This window comes from Podarcis bocagei (assembly GCF_964188305.1).
Source record: "Podarcis bocagei genome assembly, chromosome: 1".
NCBI lineage: Eukaryota > Metazoa > Chordata > Lepidosauria > Squamata > Lacertidae > Podarcis > Podarcis bocagei.
The window spans coordinates 73620105-73645450 of NC_138125.1; the positions used below are offsets into that span (position 1 = coordinate 73620105).

Below are 25346 nucleotides of genomic sequence, written 5' to 3' on the forward strand. Positions count from 1 at the left end.
TGCCCACCTGAAACAGCTGCCTTATACCAAGCCAGCCCATTGGTTCATTTAGCTCAGAATTATATTCATTGGCCCTACCTGGATGTGCCAGGGATTGAACAGTGGACCACCTGAATGCAAACAGATACCCTGAAACTGAACTATGCCCCTTTCCTCTGAATGTGCACATTTGTGTACAATTTTGCCTGATAGATACATTTTTCCCTACTACAATGCATTTTGTGTGTTATTTTCATTATTATATGCATTTTTATTCACAGTCTGCTCCAGCAAATGCATTTTTGTAGTCATTATTTGGCTGGGAATAATGAATTTCAAAGGAGGGGTACGCTTCAGCTTGCATATTGTTTCAGAAAGTAAGAATTAGGGAGGTACACCTTTAAATGCAAAGCAAATCAAATTCCTCCCACATCCTTTGCGTCAAGGGATTCTGACTTAAGGTTACCAGACGTCCCTGTTTCCCGGGGACAGTCCCTGGATTTACAAATCAGTCCCCATACAAAATCCATTGAAGTTGAAAAGTGTCCCCGGATTCATTGAAAAAAATCTGGTAACCTTATTCTGACTTCCACTTGTTTAACAGCAGCAACACCAAAATGGGTACTTCCCCCTCCTTAAATTACATCGTTGAAACAAAGAAACTTGGGGAAGGGAGCTAGGAAAAGGATAGGGAGCTGTATGAAAGGATAGTAAGCATAGTTCTGGTCTGGAAAACAAATTGCTGGGCTAAGTGAGCTCTTAGAAGGGCCCCATTCCTTAATTCGTAGGGTACATCATATGCCCTACTGAACCACTGTTTCGTACCTGGCTCAAATTCACACAGAAGCCCCCAAAGAATTCCATAGAAAGAGAGTCAAAGAAAGCAGCACAACCCCCAAAGCGAGGACTGAACATCCGTAAGCAGCTGTGATATGCACAAGATGGCAGAGCACTTGCCTGGTACTAATGAACAATGTTTCCAACAGCATTGATTCCCTGGGATGATGCATAGCCACTGAGAGTTTATAAAGTAATGGTGTGCACAGTGTGTAAATTGGAACAAAAATGTACAGTTTTCAGCCTGCCTGATGCCAATTGCTTATTTTGGACAGCATGACTGTGATTATTTTTCTGTTTCCGTGCTATGTCAGCTCACCTAGGTAGAATGAGCAGACTCAATTTCACTGAAAGTAATGGAGTGCGATTAGCTAGAATTATTTCCACTGGGCTGAATTTGTGCACGCCTTCTGTTAGGAGAATAGAAGTAAACAATGAGGCACCTTCCCTGAAACCCAAGAAGCTTCATACTACTTACCTCTTCATAAAGATAACATTTTCTTTCCAGCCATGCTCAATTAACTTATCCAAGAACTGATCCAGTCAGAAAACAAGTTCATTTAAGTGAGTTAAACTGGGCATCTGTTGGGGAGGGGGGGAACCCTGATTACCCAAAGTCTCCTTTCACCAGGAGGAAATGAAATGTTCTCTCTCCACATTTTAAAACATATGCCACTTAAAGTGCATGTTTGTGTTTCTCTATGAACAGGGAAGTTTGTATGCCATAAAAAAACTGACTTAAAAGATGTAATACCCTGAGCACCCAGCACTGTGCTAAATGAGCCAACTTTTCCCAGCAGATATTTCTTTCTGAGAAAATTTCTGAAGTCTTTCTTTTTCTTAGCCACTAGAAAAAGAAGACTATATCACAATTGTTTCTTAATTATTATCCACCATTTTGTGATGGTCACCATCTCTCAACCTTTCCAACCTCAGGCCCTATCAATGTCCTGGATCAACACTGGGGTCTGATCGGCACTATACATTTAAAGCAGTATCACACCCCTTTAAACAGTAATGGCTTCCACCAAAGAATCCTGGGAAATGTAGTTTGTTATGGGTGCTAATAATTGTTAGGAGAAGCCTACTCCCCTCACAGAACTACAATTCCCAGAGTTCAGTGGAAAGAGGGACTGACTGTTAAACCACTCTGGCCCAAAATACAGAAGACATAATTGCATACCTTGGAAAAGATACACCAGATCAAAATAAATAATGTTAGTGTCTAGCGTACTGAGTTTTGTGAAGCTGGCATAAGAAACAATCTTAAATTTGTATCCATTTTAAAAATAAGTCATATAAAAATCACCATGTGAAGAAATTGCCACTCTATGTCTTTCTTTCTTTCTTTCTTTCTTTCTTTCTTTCTTTCTTTCTTTCTTTTTATAAGGGCAGATTAGTCTCACAAATGACCTATCTCTGCTTACTCCCTACAACTATCAGCTTAGCTTAGTAGAGTCGATGCTTTAACAAGGTGCTGTTGATTTCAATGCTGGGCACACAGAGTGTGACTTTGAATTCCTTGCATACTCAAATTGCTATTGCTCATTGCCTGGGACGTTTGCTTTCCACCTTGTGCTTGTTGTTTGGAACCAATGAATCACAAAATAAGTATGCATGCCCAGTTTTCAAAATTATTGCATTTAGAGAATGAGATCCCGATAGCAAAATATATAGTGAGATTTGTTTGTTTATTAGACTTACAGAATCATGCAACTTTTGAAATGAACATTTTATTCAACATAAAACGAGAGGCGGCAGAGCTACCCAGACTTTGCGATGTGCTTGCTCATTCAGTATCAGTGTACTACATGGAGTTTTTCTCTCCTGTCAAATACTGGATGGCACCAGTTGTTGGGCAGTTTGGTTCCCAGGGGCGCAAAAGGGCCTCTCAGCAGCATGAGCTAGCTGAGTTGCCACTGACTGCCCTCCTTAGTAGGGCCCTGGGTAGCCATTTTAGCAGTGGTGGGCAGCAGTGCACCTTTTGAATGTAAGCCAAGCTTAGTTGCCATCTGTGGCGTCTACCTACCATGTCCACTTACTCTTGATGGTTCAGTGGCATTACAGGCCAGCGCCACCTCCCCCAGCACCACTTGACGAGGAACACTCACTGCAGATGGTTTCCCAGCCAATTGGAGGGAGTCTTTGAGAGCCCTGATGTGTTCATCTGTTATTATACCCACTGAACAGACCAGAGGAGAGGACTTTTTCTGGTCCACTCCTGGGCAATACCCCTTTTCCCTGGTGTGAGGCCTGATTGGCTGCCACCAGGCAACCAATCCAAGGTCCTGCAGTGCCAACCCTGGAGCCCAGTTAGCTCCCTTCCTCTCACACGCCAAAGCACAACGAGGCCCACTATGGATTACCAAACGGTTGCATGCTTCCAAACCTATGTTTAAAAAAACACGCCTAAGGTTAGACGGTCCACAAATCGTCCATTTGCAAATAATAAAGGAAAATTAGCTAATAATCTGCAACAGAATGTGAACAATTGCTGCTAATCTAAGTTGCGCACAGGCAACAGACACCAATTTGTAAACTACCCAAAGCCCAAAAGCTTTTTAAGTATTTCCAGTCCCGGTGAATTTCAATGTGCCACATTAAGGTACAATATAGACAGAGGGAAAAGGGAGCAAACCAATCTATTGGAAAAAGCAGGCATGCAAGAAGTTTTGTAATGCCACTATGAAATCCAGATTCTGAAATGTTGAAAGAAGGGGAGAAAATACCCAGAAAGGATTCAATAATAGGCTTACATTAAACTAAATAAAATCATTTTGAAATGACTGAAGAGAAATAGTGTACAGGGGGGAGAAACGCCCTTGGGTCTGCAGTCTGTTTATGCACTGCATATTATACCTTTTCATCACAATTACCTAAAGTGGTACATTTGTATTTCTGTAATGTATGGAATTCATTACATAGTTTTGCAATGAAATTATCACACTGTGGCTGGGACATCTGCACCCTGTCATGTATCATTCTATTCATTTCTAGTTAATTTAATCTTAATATCTGCCTACATGACAAGACAGATGTTCAGCTATACTGGAGCTTCTATAGTTTCTGCCTGGAAGAAACTTTCAGACATTGCAAGAAATGACATATTTCATGCAAACACCTTATGGGCTTCAAAATATGTTTTTTGTTCAGCGTTTTCTGTTCAATTAGCAGTCGCAGTCATAAAAATCAATGCATACCAATGAATTCTTAAATAATATTGACCTGAATGTCCTTTTCTCTCATTTATATTGAATTGATTTCTATAAAAAAATAAACTTTTAATAGCATACTGAATGTGAGGAAATATCAAGTATTGTCGCTCAGAGAAATTAACCTAGAGCTTTCTTATGCTGTCATTAATTTTGATCTCTACTTTTATATCAGACCATTAGCAGGTGAAATGACTGGCAGTTGCCTATAATGACGCATATCAAGGGTCTGAAATGACAAGGTGCTAAACACATGATTTTGACCCAGTGAAGATATTAAATATGAGCTTAGCATTAGCAGAAGAGTAATTCCATTTCTGTGTGTACTGAAATGGCAACAGCAATGCTACCATATTAAATTGCCAAGAGAGCTACTAATTAATGAAATAAAAAGAGCAATATATTTAAATATATATAAGTGAATCAAGGTGCTTAGGAGCCAAATTATTAGGTGGTAATTGTAGTAAATAATAATAATAATAATAATAATAGTAATAATAATAATAATAATAATAATATAATTTATTATCACATCTAATATATTGGACATTTCTGCACCACAGCATGCCCCAAACATATTCTAGTTTTTTCCCCCATGCTACTCTGGAATCTCCACAAGTCACTCATCAGTGGCAATAGTGAAAAATCCATCTGCACACAACAGATTGCAGAGCTTTGCTGCAGGGAAGATATCTGTGCTGATGTTTACCTCCTTTGTTCTGCGTTCTTTAAATATATCAGGATAGATCTGCACAATGTTGCATTAGAACGAGAGAGCAAAGATGAGCAGAAAGCATATTCATAGCTCCTGCCAATCTCCCTGTCTTCCTTTAGCACGTCTTTCACTATGTCGTCCAATGGCCCAATCTCCCCCTTGGTGGTTTCTTGCTTCTAATGTATTTACACAAGCCTTACTATTAACCTTAATGTTTTTAGAAATGTGTTCCTAAAATTATGCTTTTGTATGTCAACTTATATTTGTTTTTATCTGGTTTTGTGCTCCATTTTGTTCTCCATTTCTGCAGAACTTACTTTTTTAAAAATGAAAGGTTCTGGTCTTTGATTGTGCTAATTAACCATACCAGAATCTGTTGGACTTATTGGAACCTTTCTTGATCTGTTGCATACATTTTACCTGAACTTCTGTTACCATGGTTGTAAGCGACCTCCAAGTGTTTTGGGAAATATTTGACCCTTGGCTGAATATATTTTAGACTTCTAAATATGCTTTATGCAAATTTCACTGCAGCTTGACATTACAGCTTTTATGTTCCAATGTTCCAAAAAACATTGCAGCTTTTGATTCCAAAAAACCAAAGTTCTATACAACTTTGAAGATGGATTTGCTTAAAACAACAGTACTCTCACACATATAAAGAGTGTGGAGAGGTTATCCAGTTTCTTAGCAATTATAAGGAGAATTTTCTGGAAATTCTTGAAAAGCATTGACAACATAACAGGCTATTGTTTTCTTCAGTGTTTTCAGAACTAAGCCCTCCAATATTCCTACTCCAATAATATTTCCCAGTAATTCTAAGAGATATACATTGTACCATAGAAAGACAGATTACAGTAGTGTAATCCTTTAGAATCCTTGTCTCTACTTCTTCTGTCTTACCTACTCTCAAATGTCTTTGTGTTTGTCTTTGCATTTACTTGATCTTTTAGGGAATTAAACAATATTTAGCTTATTTTAAAGCAGTGTTTTGGGTGGAGGAAGTGAGGAGGGAAATGTGATGTTTATCACTCAGCTGAATCTCTGGTTGTTTAGTGGTATTCCATATCTCCAGCAGTGGTGGAACTTGGGGTCTTAAATTTCAGTTGCACCCTGCATGATGCCAAAATTCTCACCTGCACCATTGTTGCAGCGCCCCCTGTGGCACACCCAAGGCTACATGCCTAGTCTTCTTCTTTGGCGATCACTCGTAACATTGTCTTCCATACACATGGTTTTAACGGTGAGTCTGTAAGTGACTGTAGAGGCCAATTCTGAATCCACATGTCCTTTCATAGCGGGGACATAGGTTTCCAGGTGGGAGTTGATCACGGTGAGGGTTTGCCAAGCATGACTTCTTCTTAGCATGTTTCTCCCTTTCATCCTGAGTTTGAGCATCTTCAAAGCCCATGACACCTTTGGTAAAGGCTGTTCTCCAACTGGAGCGCTCGCAGGCCAGTGTTTCCCAGGTGTCAGCGTTTATACTACATTTTTTTAGATTTGCCTTGAGAGACTGAATCAGTTGAACTCACTAAAATTCGCCTCTGTCTCCAGGATGCCTTTCCGAAGTGACTTAAAATCTCAAGTTTCACATGTGCTGGAAAAGAAAAGGGCCCCCGTTCCACTTTTTCACTATCACAGGTAACAGAAAAGTATCCGGCTCCCACTCACTACTTTGACTGTGTCTGAATTAAAGTCACTATAGGCTTATTCACAAGTTTCACTGAACACAGGTACAAGCTGTTTCTACCCATGAACAAGCTGTTGTGTGAATGATTATACACTTGTTGATTTGTGAAGCTCAACTACTGTGCATACAGTTACACAGACATGAGCAACTGCACAAGCATATAGTTCAGCTGTTTGTGTACACAAGTACAGAGATTGTTCGCTCATTGAATGCAATGTGTGAATACCCCAAATGATTCTCTGAGTTGCTCTTCTGTCAGACTTAATTAAGGACTATATTGTAGTCAGGCAAACAACAGTCAGCCATTACTGTTTGTCAAGCAAAAGTCTCTGGTTTTGATTTTGATTCCTCACTGGGAAAGTATATAAGGATGACTGTAACAGAATTAAGTTAAATTCCAGTACCAAATGGCTGAATATTGGTATTATGCCTAATACATTTGAGGGGGTTTAAGTTTCTTAATATGGAATAGATTTATGCTGGCAACAGGCCCAACTCTCTTGAGAGACATAAAACAGTAGCCTCGGCCTTGGGACCTCTTGTGGGTTCTCTAGGATTATTTGTTTACTTAAATCTGTTTGCCTTGACTGTTCTTTAAAACAAAACCCCCCAAAGAAAAGAGAGTTCCTGTCTACGGCTGCTACTTAGGATTCCCACAAAGCACCCAGGAGGGGGAAGCTGGGTTGTTTCATGACAATATATAACAAGATTGTTAAATTAGAAACACATGTGTTGAAGGAAAAGTGAGATAGACTTGGAATGGCAGAGATTTGGTTAAACCAAGACACTGAGCAGAAGAATTAGGACCACAAAGGCATACAGGCAAATTCAAAATACAAGGGGTGTTGGAATGAGAAATAAAGGAATTTGTTTAATTGTGAACTGGAGAATGTTATGACATTTCTTCTGCTCAGTAACTGAACAGAGACCTGTAAGGGTCATACCAATCTTGGGATTTTTTTGTACGTTTCTACAGTTTCAGCAGAGGGAAGGGGCCAAGATTCAGCAAGACACACCCTTGAGTATATTTGAGCTTAATTTTTTTTAAAAAAAATAAAAATAAAGTACATCTTAAGAGCGCTTGTTGTATTTAGTTTGTTTTGTGTACTTCATAACACTAATGTCATCCTCACTAAATAAACAGGTACTTTTGTTTGAAGAAAAGGGATCTATGCCATTTCAGATCTTAACACATGGAGCTATTTCAGTGTGTGGAACATAACCCGGCCAGGACAGATTTCTGCTTCTGCTTCCCAAGCTGAGCATTGTCTGAATGGTGAGCGAAAGCACGAAGCTGACAATGAACTCGCTGAGCTACCCAAAGCAACACAACATCAGGCAACACAACATCAGCAGTTGGCGTCACTGGGCACCTGACATTGTTCACACACCAGCAGTTGAAACACCATTGACCTCTGACATCAGAATTGCTGCTGTTGGTTTGGGGATGGGTGGTGTTGGCCTGTCTTCCCTCTTCCCTGGAAGTTGGCCTGTCTTTCCTCTTCCTCTGCGTCTGATGCAGTGGGGTAGCAGTGGCTAATGTGAGCTCCTGGTGTTTTCCTCTTCATACTTGCCTGTCCAAATTCTTCTCATAGTGGGAATTGAACCCAAGTGGACAGGCCAAGCAGTGCTAGGTGCTGTTCTTCCTTTTGCTCTCCCTTTGGGATCAATTTTCACCCTGGGATTGTGGTGAGAGCAAGGAGGAACAAGAGCAGCCGCTGCTACTGCCAGACTGCCAGTGACCATGTATGCCATGAGGTGGTGCCATGAAAAGAAATGGTGTTTTGTGAACACGAGTGTGTAGGCAGTACCTCATTTCTCTCCTAAATCTTTACATCTTAACCTGAGAGTATCTTGCCCACTACACACACAAAACATTTCAAGTTTAAGAGGAAAGCTATATGTTATGATTTAATGGTTGAGTAATGGTCAGCTAATGAAATGGGTTGTGGTTGTGCTGAGCTGAATATATAGGGTCTGAGCAGCTGTTGTTTAACCAGGGCCCAAGGGCCTTTTGTAAGGCATGCTGTAAAAGTGCTTTCTAAGTTAGAGATGTCAGTTTTCTCTGCTTGAGTTATTCCTTGCAGACAGTGCAGTGTTTTGTCTTCAGTGATGTCTAGGAGGAAAACATTTGCACTATTTCATAGGCCTTCAAAGTTGGTCTTGGAGCCCAGATTACAAAATGCAAACTCCAGCTTTATTATTTTGACAGATACATAAAGTAGAAGCGAAGCAGCATGTTTAGTTTTCATTGAAATCAATAGGGCCTAATCACAAGTTAAGCATTTAAGACCCACTGATTTCAGTGGGACTTCTAACATTATCTGGCTATATATTTAAATATCCTTTTTTGGACCCATCAACCTTAACCTGTTTGAGGATTTAAGGAAAAGAAATTAGTACAGCCAGCAATGTATAAAAAGGAGGTGGCTCAGTCAGGTTTTCAGTTGGGTCAGTTACACACACATCAATCTTTTTAACAATCTGATAATGCAGTTGTGTGGGTTTGAATTTGTTTGTATGTGCCCAATGTATGGTATCACATATAAAGTAGATCCCACTGTTAAGCCTCTCATTAATAATTCTGAATCCTTTAATTGCCAGTTTAAACATATGAAACTGTCATCAGCTTCAGAGGAATGAAGTGAAACTGAACTCAAATGGTGATTATTTAGAAATTTAAGTATGTGCTCAAATTGGAAACTACTGATTTCAACAGAATGGTTTGGATGCTTTGTACCTAAAGTGAATGCTCGTGTAGCTGTGATAAGGGGACTTGCTAGTCTCTTGAATCAATGACCATCTCCTTGGGTTTTCATGACTTCATCTGAAAGAAGATCTAATGAATGTCTTGTTTTGAAAGATAATGTTGAACAAGTTCCATTCTACTCATTTGTATGCTTAGTAGTTCATCCTCAGTGACACTATCTATGAGTGGTATTCAACCAAGTTTTACTTAGGGCAGACCCATTGAAATAAATGAACATGGATCAGCTATGTCCATTAATTTTAGTGAGTCTACTCTGAGTAAAACTTCACTGAATACCACTCTATACATTTAAGATCACCTTTAATTCCTATGTGAACAACAGTTTAATTCTGGGACAGGGACACTTGTGACTTCTCCATATTATTTCTGCTCATTTGTTCTTTGTTCCCAAATTTCCTGGGAGCTTAAACACTAAAATCCATAAGCAGTTTACATAAAATATATTCTTTCTCTCTCTCATTCACACACACACAGAGAGAGAGAGAGAGAAAGAGAGAGAGAGAGAGAGAGGGAGGGAGAGTCCAGTCCTTATGATGGGTAGAAAATAATTATATATAAATCAGTTCTGAATTTTGGAATGAATCAATTCGGGATGTTCACACCCTAATAGAACCAAGATGTCATTTTAGATATGATAATATAAGCACTGAAAATGGCACGGGGTGGGGGTGGGGAGAGAGGATAAAAGACTGGTGTACAGAACAATTAGTCTGTTCTTGTATCTATGCAACCCACAGATTCACCAGTTAAATATAAACTTCAAGAATAAAGGCAATGTTCTCATTCAGCTTCTTTCAATTCCGTTGTTGCAAAACTAAGCAATTAAAGCAAGAACACTGTTCAGTGCAACTAAATAAGCAACTAACTTTCTCTGCAGCAGGTCCAATCAAACATGAATATGAAATAAAAAATGGAGGAAAGAGCTATTTAAAGCGCTTGAGGTCAAACTAGATGTGACAGCAACGGTTGTGTGTTTAAACATGGATCTATCAAAACCACATAAAGTTGGTCCAGTTTTAATAGAAAAAGTATTTCATTGGAGCTCAGCTAAGAACAGAGGCTACATACATGAAGGCAAGCCTCATCCATATGACTCCCTTTGTGGAATAAACCAGATACCTCTCCAGCTTCTAGTGCCAGCCCTACCATTAGATAGAGATGGCCACCTCAGGTGGGAAATTGGGCTGGCCCTACATTAGGCAGAAAGTGGTGGCTGTGTATGCTATGTGGTGTACCCATGCCCCCAAGGTAGCCCACTTTTCTTAGGTTTGATGATGGTTGCTGCCAATCCCCAGTGTTGAAGAAAGCCAACTGCCACTTCTGTTGGCTTCTGTATGTGGAATGGGCTGCCATCTTCCCTTATGCCTCAGGCAGCAAAACATCTTAAACCATCTGCTTTAAATACATGCAACCTGCTGCAGTCAAATGTGCATTTCTTTTTAAGAAAAAGAATAAAATGTCTAGCAATTTTTCAACGGGTTATGACTTAGATCCAAAGTACTGCCAGCAGCAGGAAGCTCATGCAAGGAACCTTTTGTTGTGGAAGTGGGGGGATGATTAACAAAATCAATTCTCCTGGCAAACTGGGAATATCCCCTAACTCACCCAAGTTTAGGATATTCCACACCTTTCCTCGGCAGAGTTTCTGTTTCTTTGAGAAAAGTAAGTGGCTCACGTAAATGTAAACTAAGCTTTAATAATAAAGAAAATTGTAACAAAATAACATGATGAGAGAAGCTAAATGCAACGTGAGGCAAGTCTGAGGCAAGAAAGAAGAAGAGGCAGTTGGTCCCTCTTAACTGACATTCTTAACTGAACAAACTGAAGGGAGAGGCTGATTCGGGAGCAAAACACACAAGCCCCGCCCACCAGATACCAAACACTCCACTATTCAAATTAGGCCCCAGTGCTACAACAAACTTACAACGTTCCCACCCCCAATTCCCCCTCCAGCCCCATGAACCCTTGAAGATATTTTTTTGGAATGGCAACAGTGTGGGATGGGGGCACAGGGAAGTGCTAGGGAAATGCCCCAAATTGGGCAGAGCTGCCAACCTCAAAATAATGGATGCTTGACTCTAGAGGATGAGCTTAATTCTGCTTTAAACACCCTTAAATCAAATGGGAATACAAAAGCATTGCTTGGTTTCTCTTATGTGTCACCAATGAAACCTATACAAAACAGGGGAGCTGCTATACCAGGGCATTGTGAGAAGTAAAGTCTCACAAGAGAAAAGCTAGGGCAAAGCAGCACAACGCCACTAGGAGGGGACAGCCTTACATGGGACAGAGTTTCTTAGCTTTTAATTACATACTGTGTCTATGAACACAAATTAAGCAGTTAAAGCAAACATAGTTCAGGTTAGGACCAATTAAACACACGAGAGCTGGGGGAAACAAAACAGAGCAGTGACATTCAGTGATCCACCTGGAAGCCTTAACTTTGTGCTGCATACTGTGGTAAATAGTGGTCAAGTCTGCAGATGACTCCAAATAATTCAGAATAGTAAAATACAAAGGAAAGGACTTAGCTCCCGAGTAGCCTGGAAACAGAATGCCAAGCTTGAAAAACAGGAACAAAGCAAATGTCCTTCAGGCAATGAAGGTCAGGGCACATACTGGAGTTGTCACACTGAATTTCCTCAGGGAGACACATTTGACACACCATGTTTTGGTTCTATTTGCTAGTCTGATGTGAAGCTGCCCTGCAACTAGCCCCCAAAGTCCACCAAGATTGGTGTGTGTGTGTGTGTGTGTGAGAGAGAGAGAGAGAGAGAGAGAGAGAGAGAGAGAGAGAGAGAGAATTGCACAGTGCCTTTCTGATCAAATTTCAATAGTACACATATTAAATAAAACTATCCATTTGGCAAATGCAAACTGTGCCACAGCACAAAATGCCACTTAAAAATTCTTTGCCAAATGCCCTCTGCAGTCTGTTTGTCCAACAGCAGTGGCTCCCCACTATCATGTGGTTTGTCCCAATACCACTGCAGAAATGGAAGGCCAATAAGAAGCCGCTGTCAACATCAAAGCCTCTGTGAACATCTCTTAATATTGCTTAGGTGGTGCCATTTTCCTGCCTTTTTGTCCTCATTCCCATCTAATCCTACTGGCTGTGGCAGTCCCTGTAATTTTGTAAATAATGTAATGAAACCAAATCTGATGTTAATAATGTCACAGACAACCATAAGCAAAGTCCTGTGGGGATACCACAGCTAATTGGATTAAACAGCAGTGTAGATAAGCAAGAGGTGGAGGAAGATAGTGCTGAGAAGCAGCGCCATTCGGGGCAAAGGGGCACCAGACTGTACTAAACTGATTCAGTGAGTGTATTTTCAGAATAAGAGTGTATTTTCATAAGAAGGAGCCTGTTGGATCAGACCAATGACCTATCTAGTCCAGCATCCTGTTCTCACAGTGGCCAACCAGATACAGTACCTGCAGGAAACCCGCAAGGAGGATTTGATCACATAACTATGCTCCATAATTGCTTGGCTGTATCAAAATTACTTTCTTCAAGGCAAACATCAAAATTGGAGAATAGTGGCACAGACCTACAGAACCAAGCTCCTGCTCTCTTTTATGGCTCCACAAAACATGGGAAGAGGAATGGAAATTTAGTTTCCATCCTGCTCTGTTTCCTGCAAGTTGAGAACTGAAGTCCGCTAGGAAACATAGGAAGATGCTCTTAACCCCTTTCTGCCTGTGGGATTTTGACACAATTTTGAATTTTACTGCAAATCTCTGTCGACTGGAGTATTATTGTTGTTTTTTAAAAGTAACCCTTTTCTCCTAAGCAATTGGCAACAGCTTTAACATTAGCTCTTAAAAATAAAATACACGTTATTTTAACTATTTTAAGCTGCTGTTTATTTCATTTATTTGTTCCAAATATTTGTTCCAAATATCCAAAGCAGTGTACAAAAAGTAAAGCACATCTTAAGACAATGAAAAACAAATTAAGCAAAACTAAGTACAGAGATTCAATTCATCACACAGTATGTGGCAGTTGTAGGCAGTTGTTATTGACCATGGGGCAACTATATGTCATTTTGAAAGCCTCCATGATTTTTATAAACACAACCACTCCAATCTGCTGCTATGTCTGCATTTAGAGACCCCGTTCCAATATGTGTTCAATACTGTCCAAACTGTCACTTTCTTCATCTGTTCAGCTTAGCTGCAAGGAGCCAGAGTCTGGGACACATTTCTCCTGCCCTACAGATAATCAGAAATGTTCTGTGGCATTTATGTGATAGTGCAAGAGCATTGCTTGTACAGTCAAGGATGCTGAAGTTGAGTTCTTTCCACCACTACAGCCATTTGCAGGAAAGGTGGAATCAATTCATGTGTAGAAAGTATGCATAAATATTAGTTCCTCTGGAACAGGGTGTCACCAGGCAGCTGAGATAAAGGCTGCCATCCTATAACCACATTTACCTGGGAGTAAGCTCCATTGAGCTCAATAGGATGTACTTATGAGTGAAAATTGATACACAATTGCATTTAAGCCCTGGTCTGCAAATGGAAACTTTATATTTAAACAAACTTAGGTTTGGTTGTTCTTAAAAAAAAACACACTAAAACATACAATTGCATTTTTGGCTAGTAACTCACTTTTAGATTCCCAGTTTTTTTTAAAAAAATAGGGAAATGTACCTAGTTGTTTTCTTATTACAATACGGCTCCTTTTGTTCACTGTTCCATGTTTTTCTTGGAATGCACTAAAGTGGAATGTTTTAAATTATGAGGTTTTACTTCAGGCTGTCCAATATCTACTAAATATCCATCATCTCATTCTGAAATTGGGAAGCAGCAAATGTACTCTGGTAGCCAACAAAGCATACATTTTTTTATTCCAGAAAAGTGCCCTTCTGTTCTGAATTTACTGCAAAGTGTTCCGCAGACAGGGGGGGATCCTCTACCAACCCCAGGTTGCGTTCTTTATAATGTAACTCTCTATTCAAACAATCTAGCTTTACATAATATAAACTGTGGGGAAAGTTTTCTTCTTCTATAATACATAGTAGCAGTTGCTAGGCTTTAGCTGATCTAACACCAGGCTCTTTTGTTTATTACCAGTAAAAATGAAACTATGGAGCAAATGAAGGCATAAGATACCGTGGTGAATATAAATCAGAGTCATATTGTAGGCTCTAATTATGAACAGATTTGGAAATGTGAGGCAAAAATTAGATTAAAGGGCTATAGATATCATTCCTACCACTGGAATCTGCAACGTTATTTCCATGCCCCCCCCTTTGAGTCCCAGCCACAACTATCACCATTGTTAGCTACATATGCAGGCTATATTAGTACAGAACATGTACTGAGAGAAACATAAATAGTGATGCAAGAATCTCATTATGAACCTAATAAGCATCTTCCTGTTGGAATGATTCTAATTTGAGACATGTGAAGCTCCGGAAGCCCTGCCACATAATTCCTTTGCTTAATGACAGGGAGAAAGTCTAGTAAGCTGAGGTATGGAGTTGGGACTTGGAAGTTGTGGGGTCAAAAACAAACAAAACAGGTCTGCTATCAGCACCATGTATGATCCTCAGCAAGACAAATGTTCCATTTATCCTCTGTTTCTGCGCACACAAAATGTTCAGCAGGTAGCAGACTTATGAAATCTTTTCAAACCTTCTCTGGCTCTGCACAGTGCCCCAAACCTCTTTTTTCTTTTCTTTTTAGACATTTAAAGGAGCTCTAAACCCACAAAGAAGTAACTGACAGGCCCTGCCCTCACGCTATGTGAGTTCTATCACACATCAGTAATGTGCATACATCTCTGCACATAGAACAGAGATGTGGAATCTGTACCCCCCCCCCCGAGTCCAACTCACATAAGAACACAAGCAGAACCCTTGGGATCAAACCAAAGAAAGGAGTTTCCTATTAAGCATCAGCAAGAATTTTCTGACAGTAAGAACTGTTCTATTTTACAATGGAACGGTCCCCCTCTCATTCACTGGAGGTTTTTAAGCAGAAGTTGGATAACCGTCTGTCATGGATGCTTCAGTTGAGATTCCTGCATTGCAGGGAGTTGGACTAGATGACCCTTCCAATTCTACCAGAACAAGGCCCATCTACTCCAGCATGGTGGCCAAGTCAGATGCCTCAGAGAGGTGAAATTCCCAGGGCGGTTTAACAATCAGTCCCCCTTTCCGGGAGGCCTTTGGGATCTGTAGCTCTGTATGGAGAATAGGAGTCTCTTGATAATGCTCAACATCCTTAACAAACTACAGTTCCCAAGATTCTTTGGGGGGAGACAGGAGTGTTTAGAATGGTATGCTACTGCTTTAAATGCACAGTGCAGATGGGATCTCAGCCATGCATGCTCATCATTGCTCCTTCAAAATAACTTGCATAGATTTTGGTACAAAGAAATGCATTCTTCTTGTTGCCTATGCTACTTTTTACTTAACATCCCATTCATCTTTGCTCATTGTGCTCCATTTTCCTTTTCTACTGTTACCTTGGTCTGATTATTTTATGTACTGCTTTGTTCCCACTGTTCCCAGATTTCTCCCCATTTTGCCCAACACTTTTTAAGTCTATACTGAAGACCTACATACCATAACTTCTTGCTTATTTTTGATGATTTCTCAAGTAGTGAAAGGCTAAGGCCAACCCAGCTGAAATGCCCTTTGACACTGTAAAATATTCCTGTTGTGTAGTCTGAGAATTGTTAAGGTTAAAATTCAAATGAAAGGTCTTTCACTGGTTTCCAGGCATTAAACAATCTCAGCCCAAGTTTTTTGAGCAAATCTGTCTAGTATTTCCTAGCAACAGTTCAACTAATATCTACTACATTATATGCTGAAATGTTACTTTTTTTTACTCACTGTATAAAGAAATATGGTTGATTATAACCTCACATCTTCAGGTCTTGAAACACGTACACTAGTTACTTGTTATGACATCTCTCTTAAAATAATAAATTCCATTAAAGAATCTTTAGACCACAAATACTAATACTGAATTATATGCAACAGCATCAGAAAACATTAACTGTGTGAGTGCACACACAGGCAGGAGAGAAGAAGGTGTATGTAATTGAGTTCTACTTTATGCCTAAAACACCTGTCACATTATCTGAAAATAAAATCCAAGATATTTTTGGCACAAGCGTGAACTTCAGAAGTGTTACCTAGTTTACCTTATCATTCACCAAACAGAATCTGAACAAAGCAAAATCCAGTTGCAAATACCTATTTCTCCGGTATTATTTGGAAATGTCCACTTGGAACAGAATACAGAGGGGTTCTGGAACTGATTCTATATATCCATAGCTAGGATATATAATCTTTAGGAATTACTGTTGTCAAATCACAGTAGAAATCTACCATGCATCCTAGATGCAAATCTAAGGAGAGATTCCAGAATTTGATAAACTGTTATCAGTTGAGAATAGGGAGACACAAAAGCCCTTGATGAAATGCAGCAGAATTGCACCTAGCACAAAACAACAGAAAGTTAGATGTTAGCAAACAGCAAACTGGGAATGTATCTATTTTATCTGTTTTATTGGCTACTGAAGGGAAGAACTTTAAACAAATGTTTCATTGGCAAGTCTGATTCTGTACATAGTTGAACAAAAGAGAGAAGCAGCTACAAATGAAAGCCTTGAATCAATTTTCAAGAATTTCCTTTTCCGAGCAAGTGCAAGCGTGCTTGCCTTTTTGAACTGGCTAGCCACAATTTTTCTTTTTTTTAATAATCACATATAATATATTCACTTCTATTCCATAGGTTTATTTTTCAAATTTCTGTGAAAATCATGCATATATTATATACATATATTAAATTTTTTATACTGTGATTTCAAGAATGTGCTAAAGCCCGGAGGTGTCTTCATTAATTGAAACTATTGGTTTAACACCAGGAAAAATATTGCTCATGAAGTTAATTTCACAGTGGGGGGAAAGCAAGGCTTAACTTTATTTATAATCTCTCTACATAGGACAACTTTGTACTTTTCTTTTTCCATTACATATGCTGGACCATCTACTATATATATATATATAGAGAGAGAGAGAGAGAGAGAGAGAGAGTGTATTAGAAGCCGCCGCCCCCTCCATTCTGGTACTTGCTGAAGCCATTAAATTGTCTTGAACTTAATGCGTCTCCATAAATGTATGTTCAGAAGTCAGCTCCACATAGCTCCATGAAGCCTACTCCCTGGTAAATGGGTACCGATTGCTGCCTTGTTCTGTTATTAAGAGCATAAGAACAGCCCTGACTCACAGGCGCCAACCAGATGTCCCAATGAGAAGCCTGCAAGCAGAACCTGAGTGCAAGACAAGAGCACTCTGCTCTCCTGTGGTTTCCAGAAACTGGTATGGAGAAGCATACTGCCTACCACAAGGAATGAGTGCTCTTTGCCTCCATTTGTGTACTTCTTGTATTGGATTTTTAAAAAAATATCTAAGTTTTGTAAGTCCCTTCACAAAAGAAGCCAGTGGTTGGCAACGCTGCCCTAGAAAATCCTCACCACTTGCCCAAGTGGGGAGCGTGTAACAATGTAATTTGGGATGAAAATAAAGATATATACATAGTCTGCACAAAGATCAAACTTTTTCCTGGCAAGTTTAAGGCAGAAGTCTGGTTTTTCAGCCAAGCTGCTAAGCTCAAAACACTGAGGTTTATAATGGAAAACCTGACAATCTCTTAAGTGTAATGGAGTAAAGATATTATGACAACAGGGCTTTGTCTACTGAACACGGCTGAAAAAATATATTCCATGCTAATTGTTAACCAAAATGAAGCATACCCTTTCCCTTTTTTTTTCCAAACCTTTTTGTCTGAGGGAGATGTGGCTATCTAATTTCTTGGCAGTTGTCTTATTTTATTACAATAACCTACTGCTTAGACTGCTGGACTTCCAGGTAGCCACGAGGCTATTATTCTGAATAAACATATAAGTCATGCTACTTACAGGATGAGCCAAGCAGTTCTGCAGCCTTACTGTCTTCCTTTGTTCTGGCATTTACTTAATTCAGATTTTAATCCATCCCCCCCCCCTGATCTCCCCTCCCTCTTTGAACACTCCATATTTACATGAGCTGCTGTGCTTTATTTCAGCACTGTGGTTTAGACTTAGGAAATGAGCAGCAAAGTTAATGACAGTCTGAAAACACTTCATGCAAAGCACATCTAGAATGTAACAAAGAAAGAAAGGAAAAGAAACCCCCACACACTTTAGGCCAGATGTACATTTGGTGTAAATCCAGTGATCATAGTGATGAAGGGTTCGTAGGATGTTGGCTGGATCTGCTATGGTCTGGTACCATTTCTTCTCCCCCATGAAAAATATGTGTAAAGCTGCATAAGGTGGACAGAAGCAAGCAGGAATCTAGTCCCTTCCTTACAGATATTTGTCACACAAAATACAAGTGGATACTGCATCTTGGCACAATCATTTAATCAGAATTTATCTTTCGTTACAAGTTTTGGTGGGGTTGCTGTTCCAACTGTAAAATCATCATTTTCTGAGGGGGGTGGGAAGCATTGCTATAATACATCCTGGAGAAGAGAAGGAAGACAAAACTAGAATTAATTACTGGTAACTATGTCTGTCATTGACTGTGGCTCCAAGCACTGCTTACCTCCCTGCCCTCCTCCCTACCAGTCCCAAAGGTCACCAACTGCCACTGCTGCCAGGAGTGTGCCTAGGAAGAGATGCTGGAGATGCGAGTGAGTACCTGTTCCAGGCAAAGGCATGTCTCTTTAACAATTCCATTTTCTAGCAAGGAGTCAGTGCCTAGGAGAGGTACTTCGTCTGAGGGACATTAGGGTTTAGTTAGCACCCAGCAATTGTTGGGAAAGGTCATTCCTTCCCTGGGACCTGTCCAGGGTTCTGAAGGATTAATGTTCTTATTACCCTTGCTTTCTAATTTTCAGACTTTTGAATAGCTATCCCTAGCTGTCAGTCCCTGCCCTGACTTCCTGTTCTGGACTACTGCCTGGCCCACTTCATTCAGACTACTGTGGGCTCATCCGTTCCAGGACTTGACAGTATGTGAAGCACTCTGCATACTCTAAATCATTGTCTAAGTACTGCTTCTTGTTGTGGTTACTATTGCTATTATTATTACTGCTTCCCAAACATTCCCTGAGATTTGGGAATACCTGGTGTAGTGCATGTCAGATCCTGGTGGCTGGTGCTCCAAGTTCAAATGTTATTGTAGGAAACTTTTCTGCAGCGTTTCACTTGACGATTAAACCAACCGAGATGATCCAATTGTATCAAAGGCGATTGCCCACTTCTAGAGAAAATTAGCAGATGGGAAGGCTTCCAGCTTATTGTTTTAAATGGATATGGAGTCTCTCCCAGAAAGCAGGGCTCCACCCTGCCAAATACAGGGTCTTCTGTCATGTGAAGAGAGCCTAAGCATTTACATAATATATTCCATAGACTCTGTTCTAATTCTGCATCAACACAAGCAGGTCAGGGGTGTAGAGAGTGGGCAGGATCCCACCCACTCCTACCTACATACAGCATACGTGCCTTTTGAAAGTATCTGATGAAATGGACACTAACGCACAAAGAATTAATATGCTATAATATCACTGCTTAGCCTTTAAGGTGCCACAAGACTATTTGCTGTTTTCACAGAAGGGTGTGATTGTGATAGGATTTCTGGGGAAACAGTTCACCACCTTATCTCATATTGAAAGAATAAGGTAGAGTTTTATCTATTGATATCATTTAGCCAGTGTGGTGCTTTCCAGACGCTGGATTAAATCTCCCAAACTAATGGAAGAATCTGTATCTAAAGTACCGCCATCTTTGTAGGATAATATTATTCACTATGATGGTATTCTGTGCATTAGTACATAATGGCATGTTGACAAGTCCTGTGCTAATTTTGCCTTAAAAATACATGTCCCATGTTTCCTGGTATTAAAATGGCAGCTTTCTTCTTTACATCAGAGACAAGAAGATTTAGAGAAAGTAATCTCAAAATAATACACTTTGTTAATTTCACTATGCCCCATTATGAAGTGATAAGATGTCACAGAGTGTGAGTTGTATTCAGTAGCACAATGTGATGATGGATGTGAAAATCGCAGCATGTCACCAATGTGATAATCACATTCAAAAACGATAAGACCTAGTTTTCCTTTAGTGATCCTACCATTCTTTTCCAGGCAAAATTTCAACTGACATAACCAGGAGATGGAAAGCATGTCCCATATATTGGCTAAAGATAGTCAAGCTATCAGGGACGCGGGTGGCACTGTGGGTTAAACCACAGAGCCTAGGACTTGCCGATCAGAAGGTTGGCGGTTCAAATCCCCGCAACGGGGTGAGCTCCCGTTGCTCAGTCCCTGCTCCTGCCCACCTAGCAGTTCGAAAACACGTCAAAGTGCAAGTAGATAAATAGATACCGCTCTGGTGGGAAAGTAAACGGCGTTTCCATGTGCTGCTCTGGTTCACCAGAAGCTGCTTAGTCACGCTGGCCACATGACCTGGAAGCTGTACACCAGCTCCCTTGGCCAATAAAGCGAGATAAGCACCACAACCCCAGAGTTGGTCACGACTGGACCTAATGGTCAGGGGTCCCTTTACCTTTAGTCAAGCTATAGCAATCTAAGAAATATAAAGTGGCATAGTATTCATGGTAACTATCAGCGAATGTTCATATTGCATTTGGTGGTCAAATATATCTAACATCAGCCAAACTAGATTCAGGTAGGTAGTCTTGTTGGTCTGATGCAGTATCTGAAGAAGTGGTATCTGAAGAAGTGTGCATGCACACAAAAGCTTATATATATATATTTCATCAGCCAAACTGTAATACTTGAGCCAATGTGGTTCCCTCCAGATGTTGCTGGACTACAACTTCCATTGTTCCTGACTACTGCTTATTGTTTGGGGGTTATGAGAATTGTAGTCCAACAGCATGTGGAGGATGCCATATTGGAGACCCCTGCTCATTAGCAAAAGTCAGTGTATATCAGACTTGGACTGGGAAATTGGTTAAAAAAATCACAGGGTACTTTGCATCAATTTCAGTCTAAGAGTCATTGTGAGAGAGAAATGGGATACATCCATGTTTGCTACCTGGGGCTCCATAGAGGAAAGGGTGGGGTTGCAACAAACAAACTGGGGTTGCTACAGGAAGGATTAGTTATATTAATAGGCATGGCTTGGAACCCTAGAATCAGAGTCGGAGAGAGTCCTATAAACTGTGTGGTCCACTCCCCTGTTTCATGCAGTAAGAAGGCAAAGCAATTAGAGAGAGATTAGGCAAAAGTAAGCTAGAATAGATAAAAGTTAAAAAATATTTAAAAATTGAATACAAAAACAGAGAAACTAAAGAAGGTAAAGAAATTCATTATTTAGAAGAAATGTGTTTAGATTTTTTTAAAAGAAGCTACAAATTAAAATTTAAACTATTTAAGTTGCTCAGAGAATCAGATTCTAAAGCAGTTCCCTAATGGGACTCAGCACAGCTCTTATTTTTTTATGTGAAGAAAGCAACGATTTGCCATTAAAGTTTAAAAGTAATCTTAAAAAAAACCCCAACCCACCCTCCATGTTTTTGTGGGTTTGGCACATGACTGTGCTCACTTACCAACAGTGTATACCCCTTCAGGGCTCAGTTGACATTTGCTTTTGTGGGTGTCAAAATCAAAACCTTTCCAAAACTATTTAATAGTTTATGGGGATCCAAACACAAACAGAAGCAACAATATATCTGTGTTACTTGCTGTCCTGCATTTAGTCTGGGGCAATGTTGAGTAGTCTGGTTGTTGTGGACTCTCCCATTCTTACATTTTGATAACAACAATATTTGAAGACATTACCAGTTAGTGAACTGGAAAGTTTCCCCTGCTTCAAATATCCACCTAATCCTTGTCACTGGGCATTATTATATGAGGGTGAGCCAATCTATCGTGATCTGAGAAGTGAATCAAGTACCTTTTAAATAGGATTTCCTACTGAATTTTCAATAGATCTTTCCTTTACTATATTTCTTATCAATTCTCTAGATTAGGTTGGGAAAATAACCTCACCTGTCTACACCGTGAAATCTACCTGGAAAATAATCTCTCGGCCACTGAGAATTGTCATTGTGAGTTACGATGATACAGAATAGATGGAGTCATAAAAACATAAGGATGCCGTGCTGGATCAGACCAAAGGCCAATCTAGTCTGTGAGTGGAAGATTAAGAGTGACGGATGAGAGGTTAGGCCTTTCCCCAGGACTCTTAAACCTGTGCTCCATTCCTTTATGCAGGTGGTCAATCATATTGTGAGTACTTTGGGAACAAAATTTCACTGTTCCCCACTCCTCCCTAATCATAAACATATTAGCAGTCTTGAGAAAACCCCAAAGATTGTAGGTGAACCAAAATAATATTAAGAAAAATGAGGTCAGATGTAGAATGCTGACTGGCTAGGGAGGAGTAGCAGACAGGAAGGAAGGGAATGGAAAGGAGAGGTTGGAATCCTGAATGGCAGCACTACCTACTGCTACATTTTGTTTCAGGTCCTCACTTGTCACCTTAGGATCATATACCAACCTATATATGTGTCATTATTAAAAAGAGATAATCTTCCTGAATGAGAATGTGTACCTTCCAGCTGCACTATGCCAGGTGTTGGAGAAAGTATCAGCCACTTTACATTCCATACAAGCTGATCAACATCTGCATGTATAGGTCAGCTCAGCTGGGCACAGTTGCAAGCCTATAATATGCATGGAGAGTGGGTCTCTGGAACATGTTTGGTAGCTTGGCTGTGCAAGGCAGCTGATCCTCCTGACATAGCCCCTTCCACATGAAGAAACTGCTAGATTGGGACCTATGACATTAATATTGTAATCCATGCTTCTTCAGGTGAGTCTGTAGGAGCTGATTTTAAGAGACATTGCATGTCTCATCAAACTCAGTGTTAAGTTGTGTGACCCAAACACTCCACAGTTCCTGTAATCAAAAGTGCACTTGAATGATTTGTAAGAGAAATAAGTAGAAAAGTCAGAATGCCTAAATCCTTCACAATGCTTAATGTGCAGCTTTGCAGAGTGTCAGTATTTTCCAACACCAACAAAATTATGCGTTTTTTTTCCCTCACATCACGGATAGAAAACCTGCCCAATGTTGCCATTACTTGAGTGAAGGAAAGTTATTTGGAAATTAAATCTTTGAGTAAATGTACTGTGGTGTTCATGGGCAATAGTTCTTATAACTTTAGAACACAGGTATTTCTTTCAGCAGCCATGGCTTTCAGTAGTTCATCAGTTTGGCTTTGCATGAATGTAATTTACCTTTCAAGTACCAAAGGCCTACAGTACAGGGTTTGTCTTTAAATAAACGGGTACTGTAATAGTGCTCACATTATGATCCTTTGAGGGGAAAGAACACCATGCCAAATGTATTCCAACATTTTCTGAGCAGTTAATTGAGATGCAAACATAGTTTGGGTACATTAAAAAAAAATGGCATTAACACTGCTGTTTTGTGAGCTAGAAATTGTGTCTTGTGAAATAGATTAGGCAACTGCCATTATTTTTAAACAAAATTATTGGTAAATGACTGTGAGAGCTGAAAACTTCAGTTTTTAAGGAACAACAGAGCCTACTAGACTGAAATGAGACATATAGGAATGAAGGACCCTCCTGAATAGGGTGGGCTGTGGTTTAGGAGAATTAGGGGGAAGTGGGATCACACAAAATTGGGCCAGGACACCTTCTGTGAGTGGAGTTCCTGAAGGTAAGTTAATCCAAACCTATTGCTGCAAGCAAATCACATTCTACAAGAGTGGATCTAAAAACAAATGATCAGATGATTGAGTAATTTTTCCTCAAAATCATATAATCATCACAGAATTGTAGTGTTGGAAGGGGCTGCAAGGGTCATCTACCTCAAATATTAGTACTTGGTAATAACTATCCTTGTGTCCATTCAGATGCTGTTCGCTTAACTGCATATAGGAAGAATCAGTGGCTGAATTGGCTGCATATTGTCTGATTCATCCTCATGAAATTCATCCAGTGGGTGTAGAAATTAATGCATTTATTGGTAAAACTGACCCATAGGTTGTCAACTCACACACTAGGCAGAGGCAGTAACAACTCCTATATTTGAAAAAAAGGCAATAACTTAGAGCCAAGTCATGTGACCTATCTGCACCTCATTTGTCATTTCATTTTCTTACCTACATTGCAGCTCTATCCTTCCTTCACTGAGTTGGTTGACCAGTAACCTCCCTTGCTTTCTCCAGTCATCACTACTTTCCTGTGCATCTGGGGAAATAATAATAATAATAATAATAATAATAATAATAATAATAATAATAATAATAATAATAATGTATTTTAAGAGGCAACAAGTAGGGATGTAGTAGCACTTTGATTAAGTTCACATTTAAAGGTGAGCCTACCTAATTCAAACTTCCCAAAACAATGTACAAATTGAAACACAACCATCCTTCAAAATCTGAATTTTGTAATGCATTTCATCAGCTAAGTAATATGTAGAAAAATGTGTACATTAGGGTAAAGTGCATGCATCGTTCATAATAACATACAAAATGCATTAAGTAAAATTGCTTTACAAACATGTATATTAGACAAAATCACATACATATACAGTGGTACCTCGGGTTACAGACGCTTCAGGTTACAGACGCTTCAGTTTACAGACTCCACTAACCCAGAAATAGTACCTTGGTTTGATAACTTTGCTTCAGGATGAGAACAGAAATTGCACAGCGGTGCTGCAGCAGCAGCAGGAGGCCCCATTAGCTAAAGTGGTACCTCATGTTAAGAACAGTTTCAGGTTAAGAACGGACCTCCGGAATGAATTAAGTTCTTAACCAGAGGTACCACTGTATGTGTATAATCAGAGAAATTTCTGCTAAAATTATTGTTAGTTTTTATGATACCTTTTTTCAAATTAACAGTAATAATCACAAACTGATGTGGAAATGTGAATTGAACTTGAAACTGGAAAAATGCAACACCGAGCAAAACTGAAATTGGCATATTCGCAGGACTATTTATTGCTGTACTTGCTGCAAGATGCTAATACAGTTACCTATTTGGAATTACCGTATTTACTCAAGTCTAATGTGCCAGCAAATCTAATGCGGACCTTAATTTTGACAATGTACCTTAATTTGG

The 25346-nt window shown here is 39.7% G+C and overlaps 1 protein-coding gene across 6 annotated transcripts in view; it reads right to left on the bottom strand.

Moving 5' to 3' along the window:
* The window catches only part of LOC308592902 (uncharacterized protein), a 72549-nt gene extending 61432 nt beyond the window's left edge, over positions 1-11117 (bottom strand). For 3 of the 6 annotated variants that reach the window (XR_014010651.1, XR_014010654.1, XR_014010655.1), the window contains exon 1: positions 10809-11117. Coding sequence is in view for 2 of the 6 variants with exons in the window: in XM_081204957.1 (XP_081061083.1) it covers positions 10070-10097 (28 nt within the window). In the remaining 4 variants the exon portion in view is untranslated. Of the gene's footprint in view, positions 1-10069 lie in introns of all 6 variants that reach the window. The other 3 variants (XR_014010652.1, XM_081204957.1, XM_081204956.1) reach the window with 1 other exon arrangement.
* Between the last annotated feature and the right edge of the window lie 14229 nt (positions 11118-25346).